This window comes from Aquarana catesbeiana, linkage group LG02 (genome assembly GCF_042186555.1).
Source record: "Aquarana catesbeiana isolate 2022-GZ linkage group LG02, ASM4218655v1, whole genome shotgun sequence".
Classification (NCBI taxonomy): domain Eukaryota; kingdom Metazoa; phylum Chordata; class Amphibia; order Anura; family Ranidae; genus Aquarana; species Aquarana catesbeiana.
Genome location: NC_133325.1, coordinates 581607405 through 581616567, shown reverse-complemented (window position 1 = coordinate 581616567; position 9163 = coordinate 581607405). Strand labels below are relative to the sequence as shown.

Sequence of the window (9163 nt, the reverse complement as noted above, 5' to 3'; positions counted from 1 at the left end):
CAGGGACATTTCTTGAAAAAAGCAACAGAAAACAATAGGAAATAAAAAAGGTATATTCAGTGGTGTAAGAGTTTTAAATAAATTATACTTATGATAATAAATAAAGTTAATTAGTGAGGTAATCACGTGATGTCCATGTTTTAATGTCTTTGTCGTTTGAACAAATTCCTTGAGAGAAGGTGCGAGATGAGATGATCCGAAGATCAGTTGATGGGAGATGTCAGGATGTCCTACTGTGGAGTTTCCTCCCTGCCAAAGAAATAGGAGACTAGATATCATCTATTGCAGAGTATTATAATGCAAATATTCTAAACTGGGACACAGACAGCAGAAAAAACATTTGGAGTTTGATTGTTTTTTCTGTTGCTATTTCTCATCCGTTCCTGTCCAAACAGGAAGAGACAGGAAATCGAAATTATGGCACAAACAGCATTCTAACAAACACTCTATTTGAAAGAAATATATAATTTTGCCTCGTTAGCTTAAAGCACAAGTTCATGTTTGTCCAAAAATCCCCCCGACCCCCTCAATACAATCACCTGTCAACTTTCTCCCCATACAGGTCCATATTTATTTGTTCTGATAACTGTAGGCCCCCACACTGTCTGCAGCCTGGCAAAAGTCTAGTGCTGAGCTGCCCATACCTGTGCACCAGGGTTCCAGGAACTTAAGTGGGCCATACCTTTACTGCAGGTGCGTTTAAAGCTATGGGATGTTGAACAGGTTTAGGTAGCCCCTCTCTACATTTTTACCAGATGGACTGCAGACATCACCAGAGGCCACATCTGTCGAAGGAGGTAAGTATGGACCTGTGGGGAAAGGAGGAATTGGGGGGCAGCTGATAGTGAGTGATCACTTCCTTTTAAGGCCTGTGCTCCTCAATAGTCCGTCCTGGAGATCACATGGCCAAAGGCTTTGTTAACTAAGCGAGCACCACAGCAACTTCTCCTGTGCAGTGTTAGTGGCACTTTCAAAACATTTTAGATCCATTTTTTTTGGAAGTGAGACCATGTTGCTTAGACTACGGGCTACCAGTATTTGAAACTTTTATTGCCTCTTGCATTGGGACTGTAATGCTTCACATGCTTCTCTCGAGAACCCTACGCAGTTGAATGTCTGTAAATCATTTCAGTATGTTCAGGAAAGTTTATGAAAAGCCACAGCAATGCTTTATCGTTGACCATGTATGCAAGACAAGCTAATTAATGTTTTATAAGGAATCGCAATGCACAGCCCAGGGAAAAGCATGTAGATTGAAGAGCTGAAGAAATACTTAAGTTTAATGTGTTCAGTACAAACCTGATCTTCTGAATAGCTAGTGGTAGTCAGAGGAAGGGGTTGCCCTCATAGTGGTGTGAGCAGAATTACACCTTAAAAAACAATGTGCTGGGTGGCTTGGGCCCTTGTGTTTTATGGACCTCAGGTTTCCAGCTAGATCCACAATGCCCTAACTTGCAACAACAATAAATTGCAGGGCCCTTCATGAGAGCGTGTTCCAAGCATTTGGGAGTTGACATGAATGTGGATCAGGGAATGGAGTAAAACAACAATAAGACCTACTATTGTGTACAAGTGTGCAGACATAGGAGAACTGGCTCTCAAATTAGTTCCAAAAGGGACTTGTCTTACTCTAGGGCCCCAGCTTCAGGGTTCAGCCATGTGGGGCAGCTAAAGCAAGCCATGGATTATGCTATTTCATTCCTGCAACCATAGGTTGCTCAACACCGACTGTGTTGATGAGGGAATCCCTCCACAGAGCTATTGTGTTTTCCCGGCGTAGGGGCGCAGGGAGCCACCCCTGCTGGAAGAACACAATGATTATCACTAGTGGCTATAGCTACTGGCAATAATCACATGCTAAAAAAAAATCCAACATGCTGATTGTACCCAATCGATGGGTCAACTTGGGTACATTCAGTCTGCCCATAGATGGATTGAATTTCATCCGGCCCTGCTGAACTGGCCGAGATTTGATACATCTATGGCCAGCTTAAGGGGTGCCTCCAAGGGGTCTGGGGGATTTATGTGTAAACATGAACTAGTACTTCAAAGCAGGTCTAAGCAGGCTGAAGTGCAGTGCATTCAGGCATAATTCTATGTGAATGATCCTCTTCCTTTGCATTGCTTAGATTTCTTTATAAATGCACAACAGAACTCAAAATGAGAAAAAGCACAATAGTAGAATCTCACATCGTCTGGTATTCTCCTTCTGGTCCACGGAGATGTTTCAGGACAAAGTATCCAACAGTTTGTAACAATATCACCAAAACCCCCCCTCCGATGAAGCTCCCTGTGTGAAAGACTGGAGGGGACACTTCATTGGACTTATCTGCATCTGAAGAAAGAAAGGCATATTAATTGATATATTCATTATGCCATTGCCTTTTTTATAAAGGCTAATAATTTTAAGTTAAGATTTGCCGAAGACTGAAATATGCTACTTGGCTTTTTACCTATTTTGTTACATTACAGCCTTTGGTTCAATGTTTTTTTAATCTGAATTATACGTGATGGATCAGAACACAATTGTCTAAGTTGGTGAAGTAAAATTAGAAAAATATATACTTAAAACTCTTTTACAGACATAAAAAACTGATAATTGGCATGTACAAATGTATTCACCCCCTTTGTTATGAAGCCCATAAAAAGCTCTGGTGCAACCAATTACCTTCAGAAGTCACATAATTAGTGAAATGATGTCCACCTGTGTGCAGTCTAAGTGTCACGTGATCTGTCATTACATATAAACACCTTTTTGAAAAGCCCCAGTGGCTGCAACACCTAAGCAAGAGGCACCACCACCAAACACTGCCAGACCAAGGAACTCTCCAAACAAGTAAGGGACAATGTTGTTGAGAAGTACAAGTCAGGGTTAGGTTATTACAAATTATCCAAATCTTTGATTATCCATAGGAGCACCATTAAATCTATCATAACCAAATGGAAAGAACATGGCACAACAGCAAACCTGCCAAGAGACGGCCATACGCCAAAACTCATGGACCGGGCAAGGAGAGCATTAATCAGAGAGGCAGCACAGAGACCTAAGGTAATCCTGGAGGAGCTGCAGAGTTCCACAGCAGAGACTGGAGTATCTGTACATAGGACAACAATAAGCCGTACGCTCCATAGAGTTGGACTTTATGGCAGAGTGGCCAGAAGAAAGCCATTACTTTCAGCAAAAAACAAAATGGCACGTTTTGAGTTTGTGAAAAGGCATGTGGGAGACTCCCAAAATGTATGGAGGAAGGTGCTCTGGTCTGATAAGACTAAAATTGAACTTTTTGGCCATCAAAGAAAATGCTATGTCTGGCACAAACCCAATACACCCCCCAAAGAACACCATCCCCACAGAGAAACATGGTGGTGGCAGCATCATGCTGTGGGGATGTTTTTCAGCAGTTGGGACTGGGAAATTGATCAGAATTGAGGGAAAGATGGATGGTGCTAATTACAGGGATATTCTTGAGCAAAACCTGTACCACTCTGTGTGTGATTTCAGGCTAGGATTAAGGTTCACCTTCCAGCAGGACAATGACCCCAAAAACACTGCTAAAGCAACACTTGAGTGGATTAGGGGAAACATGTAAATGTGTTGGAATGGCCTAGTCAAAGCCCAGACCTTAATCCAATAGAAAATCTGTCGTCAGACTTAAAGATTGCTGTTCACAAGCGCAAACCATCCAACTTGAAGGAGCTGGAGCAGTTTTGCAAGGAGGAATGGGCAAAAATCTCAGTGGTAAGATGTGGCAAGCTCATAGAGACTTATCCAAAGCGACTTGGAGCTGTGATAGCTGCAAAGGTGGCTCTACAAAGTATTGACTTTAGGGGGGTGAATAGTTATGCACATTGACTTTTTCTGTTATTTTGTCCTGTTTGTTGTTTGCTTCCAAATAATAAAAAAAAAACACATCTTCAAAGTTGTGGGCATGTTCTGTAAATTAAATGATGCAAATCCTCAAACAATCCATTTTAATTACAGGTTGTGAGGCAACAAAACACGAACAATACCAAGGGAGTGAATACTTTTGCAAGGCACTGTATATACCCTGATCTGTGAGGCTGAGCTATATATCCTGATCTGTGAGGCTGAGCTATATACTCTGTCCTGTGATTCTGGGGCTGTATACTCTGTCCTGTGATGCTGAGCTGTATACTCTGTCCTGTGATGCTGAGCTGTATACTCCTGACACTATGGGTGGAAACAAGTGGAATACAGGGGACGGATTGTGTGGATTCTATAAGGGGTGGGGCTTATGAGAAGTGGGATGGGTCAAAAAGAAAGGCGTGGTCTGGTGCTCCCCATCCTAAAACGTCACCAGCCGCCACTGAATATAATAACTACTATACTAGTAGCTCAATAACTTTACCAATAAAGTGAAAGGTACAGTTAAAGGCACAAAAAAGTACAAATTGCAAGAGTTTCCTTAAATGGAATTAACAAATATTTAGCAACATCCTGGAGCCACACACCACTACTAAAAGGTAAAATCAACTTTATTATTTAACACATGTACAAACACAGACACTCCCCCTTACAACATAATAATCAATAAGGATTTTACCATTTTGAAGTGATGTGCAGCTCTAGGACTTTGCAAAATGGTGTGTGGGAAAGATGGACCCCGGAGGATTGAGCACCTGTGAGCTGGAGTTGAGGATTGCAGCAGAATCGGGGGGGGGGGCTTCATCTTTTGTGAGTAGTATTAGGCCAGGTTCATTCTATTGCGATCTGTGTTAAATGCAATTTCAGCTGAGATTATGTAGTATGTGTGGTTTGCGATTCTCAGTGGAAGTGATATGCGACTTTCATGCAATTTCCCTGCTGTGCGTTTCTGGGGTGATTTTTTGGCTTGGGGTACTACTACTACTACTACCACCACCACTATTACTACTCCCACTACCGCTACTAGTACTACTAACCTGAAAAGAAGGAGAATAGTTCAGCAAAAAAAAGAACGCAATAAAAATGGCATAATAAACACACGTACATGCGTTTTTGATACATTTCCATTGATGTTTATGGGCCACAATATTGCACTGCATTGCACCAAAGTAGCATAGGTCCCTTCCCATAACTTGCATCACAGTCGTGCTGCATTAATGTGAGCGGCCACCATTGAAAACAATGTTTTTTCCATTGTAATGCAATTGTGTGCGACTCAAGTTGCAACGGAAATCACACTACTGTGAACCAGGGCTTACATTATTAACAAGTCATTATGTTTATTAGTGCCAAATATTGTTGTGTTATTATGGGTCTCAAAATCAAAGTACAACAGACTTCTTGTCCAGTAACTACATAAAACAAAATGTGAACTGACACTAGTCATGAACTTAGTATGGCTGCTTACAATGCCCAATTGGTCACATAAAAAATTGATCAACTATTATCACTTTCTGAACACTGGCGGTTGCATACATAATGGTAAATGCAGTCTGAAGACCTCAAGGCTTTACGTTCTCTGCTCATGTAAGTATAGTGTTGATGAATTTATGAAAAGCTGCATTAACCAAAAATAGCTCATAGGAGGCATGCAGTCTACTACACAGAACTATATTTTGAAAAGACATTATCAGAACGGAATTTTCTAAAGTCCTTTTAAACTATGGTAATTATCTGTCTGCTGTTGTAGAAACACAGATGATAGTAATCTTGTGTGTGCAGAAAGGATGCTTCCAGTGGATGATGTATGAGGACAACAACTTTTTCAAAGGTTATGTACTAGTAGTGGAGAAAACATAACTTTACTAAAAGAGGAACGTCACTTATTTTTAACCACTTCCCGCTCAACGACGTCATACAACTTTGAGTGGGGATATCTGAATGATGCCTGCAGCTACTATCAGCTATTACTAGCTATTCAGCCGATTGATCGTTCTTACAGGCAGCGGGTGGGGACCACCCCCTCGCCGCCTTTCGATGCTTCTCCCAGCTCACCCGTATGATCGGCGAGAGGGAGAAGAAATCAGCTCATGCCGGGAAGTTTACCATAGAGAATTCTAGATGGCCCCCAGACGTCTCTATGATCTTTCGGAGGCTGGGCGCAATGTTATGACGTCACGCCCTGTCTGTGCATTTGTAAAAATGCCGCTGCCTCTGGCTGAGAAGCCAGGATCGTTTTTTCTTTTCAGGCTTCCAAGCCTAGAGGCGAGATATGGGGACTTATAGACCCCAGATCTCACTGTAAAGAGGACCTGTCACCTATTACAAGGGATGTTTACATTCCTTGTAATATAAAGAACAGTGATCAAAAAAAAAAAGTAAAAAGAAAGTGTCAAAATAGAAAAATAAAATTAAAATAAACAATAACATTTTTTTTTAAAGCGCTCCCGTCCCCACGTGCTCGCGCGCAGAAGCGAGCGCATACGTAGGTCGTGCCCGCATATGTAAACAACGTTCAAAAACACACTTGTGAGGTATTGCCGCGACTGTTAGAGCGAGAGCAATAATTCTAGCGCTAGACCTGTTCTGTAACTCTAAACAGGTAACTTTTAAAAAATTTGTTGCCTATGGGGATTTTTAAGTCCTGAAGTTTAGCGCCATTCCACGAGTGTGCGCAATTTCAAAGCTTACATGTTGGGTATCTAATTACATGGTGTAACATCATCTTTCACATTATGCAAAACATTTTGGCTAACTTTACTGTTTTTTTTTTTGTTTGTTTTTTTAATGCATGAAAGTTTTTTTTTGTTTTTTTTTAAAGCGTTTGAAAAATTACTGCGCAAAAACCGTGCGAGATAAAAAGTTGCAATGATCACCATTTACATCACGGGACATAGAGGCTTGGTAATTACTTAGTGGGTTAGATAGTACCTTCAGGTGATTGGAACTGGTAACCCTAATTACAAAGTGAGTTCCTCCCCTATATAACCCCTCCCATATGGAGAGTACCTCAGTTTTGTAGCAAGCAATAAGTACCCCAATGTATAATCCTGAAGAGGGGCGGGAGCTCTGTGTCCCGTGATGTATTCCCAAGAAAAGGATTTTACAGGTAAGCTGTATTTAAAAATCCTATTTTCTTGTTCATACATCACGGGACACAGAGGCTTGGTAATTATTTAGTGGGATGTCCTAAAGCAATGCCCACATTGAGGGGATCAGAAAATACATAGATCGCCAACGGACAAGAGGAGCTAAACTGCTGCCTGCAGCACACTGCGCCCAAAGGCGGCATCCTCATGCCATCTTACATCCACCTGATAGAACCTAGTGAATGTATGGACTGAAGACCAAGTTGCAGCCTTGCAGATCTGAGCCATGGAGGCCTGGTGATGCCCTGCCCATGAAGCACTAACCGCTCTAGTTGAGTGCGCATTATCCTGAAAAGGAGGAATCTTCTTCTTTATACCATAGGCCTGAATAATAACTTGCTGAATCCATCTGGAAATAGTGGATTTTGACGCTGCCTGGCCCTTTCTGGGGCCTTCTGGCAGAATAAACAGACAATCAGTCTTTGGTATCTGAGCGGTTGCCTGCAGATAGATACTGACTGCTCTTACAACATCTAGAGAGAGTGTAATAACTCCTCTTCCTCGGACTGCGGATCTGGAAAAAAGGACGGTAGGACCACATCTTGATTCAGATGGAATCCTGAAACCACCTTAGGTAAAAAAGTCGGGTGAGGACCCAACACCACCCTGTCTTTGGGAATAATCAAATATGGCTCTTTACAAGAAAGAGCTGCTAATTCTGATACCCTTCTAGCCGAGGAAATGGTTACCAAAAAGGCCAGTTTCTTTGTCAGAAGAACAAAAGAAGCATGGTGCAATGGTTCAAAGGGTTGTTCTTGCAAAACGGACAAAACCAAATTCAGATCCCATGGGCACACAGGAGATTGGACTGGCGGATTCAAGTGCAGTGCCCCCTGAACTAAGGCCCAGACTAGGGAATGTGAGGCAATTGGCCTTTGAAAGAATACTGATAAGGCCGAGATCTGGACCTTGATAGTGCTCAAAGCCAGCCTCATTTCAATGCCTAACTGAAGAAAGGCAAGAATCCTGCGAATGGCATACTTTTTAGGATGCTGCCCCCTGAGTTCACACCAGGAAACATATGCCTTCCAGGTTCTGTAGTAGATGAGCCTGGAGGCTGGCTTCCTAGCATTAATCAGAGTGAAAAGGACTGATTCCGAGAGCCCACGGCTTTTCAGAATGTGGTTTTCAGCAGCCAAACCGTTAAATTCAGTCTTTGTAAAGCAGGATGGAATATTGGACCTTGTGAGAGTAGAACTGGACGTTGCGGAAGAACCCAAGGTCTTCCCACTGCCATCTTTACGATCTCTGCATCCCAAGGTCATCTGGGCCAAGTCGGGGCCACCAGAATGACTGACTTTGCTTCCCTTTTGACCATCTGAAGGAACCTCGGAAGAAGCGGAATTGGAGGAAAGGTATAGATCAGTGAGTACCGATCCCATGGAATCGTTAAGGCATCTGACCCTTGCACTAGCAGATCCATTGTTCTTGACACAAAGCTGTCCATTTTTTTGTTGAACCTGGACGCAAACAGGTCTACATCCGGGGTACCCCAATATTTGACATGTGGCCTGAAATATGTCGGGGTGTAGAGACCATTCTCCTGGACACAGCTGCTGGCGGCTTAGAAAATCCACTTGCCAATTTTTTATCCCTGGAGTAAAGACCGCAGACAGGAAAGGAATATGCCCTTCTGCCCAGAAAAAATGTGATTCACCTCCTTTTGGGCATCCAGGCTCCTGGTGCCTTCTTGGTGATTGATATAAGCCACGGCCGTGGCATTGTTGGACTGTACCTGGACAGGATGACCCTGTAGGCTGAAAGTCCAGACCTTGAGGGCTAAACGAATTGCCGAATTTCCAGAATGTTGATGGGCAAGAGCTTTTCGGCTCTGGATTATCTTCCCTGGGTGGAAGCTTCTTCCAGAACTGCTCCCCAGCCCATTAGGCTGGCTTCAGTGGTTACGAGTTTCCAAGTAACTGAGACAAAGGACTTTCCTTTTAATAGATTCTTGGTCAGTAACCATCAATTGAGGCTCTGACGCACCCCTGGGGATAGGCACATTGGAAGATCCAAGGCTTGAACCCTCTTGTTCCAGGCAGAGAGGATGCTGTTTTGTAAAGGTCTCGAGTGAAACTGGGCATAAGGGACAGTCTCGATAGAGGCGACCATCTTCCCCAATAGTCTC

The 9163-nt window shown here is 42.8% G+C and overlaps 1 protein-coding gene across 1 annotated transcript in view; it reads right to left on the bottom strand.

Moving 5' to 3' along the window:
• Positions 1-230: 230 nt before the first annotated feature.
• Positions 231-9163, bottom strand: part of CD164L2 (CD164 molecule like 2) — a 46723-nt gene continuing 37790 nt past the window's right edge. Inside the window, exons 7-8 of the mRNA XM_073614219.1 lie at positions 2191-2335; positions 231-249 (exon numbers count right to left, since the gene is read on the bottom strand). Of these exons, the coding sequence (XP_073470320.1) occupies positions 231-249; positions 2191-2335 (164 nt within the window). The remainder of the gene's footprint in view (positions 250-2190; positions 2336-9163) is intronic.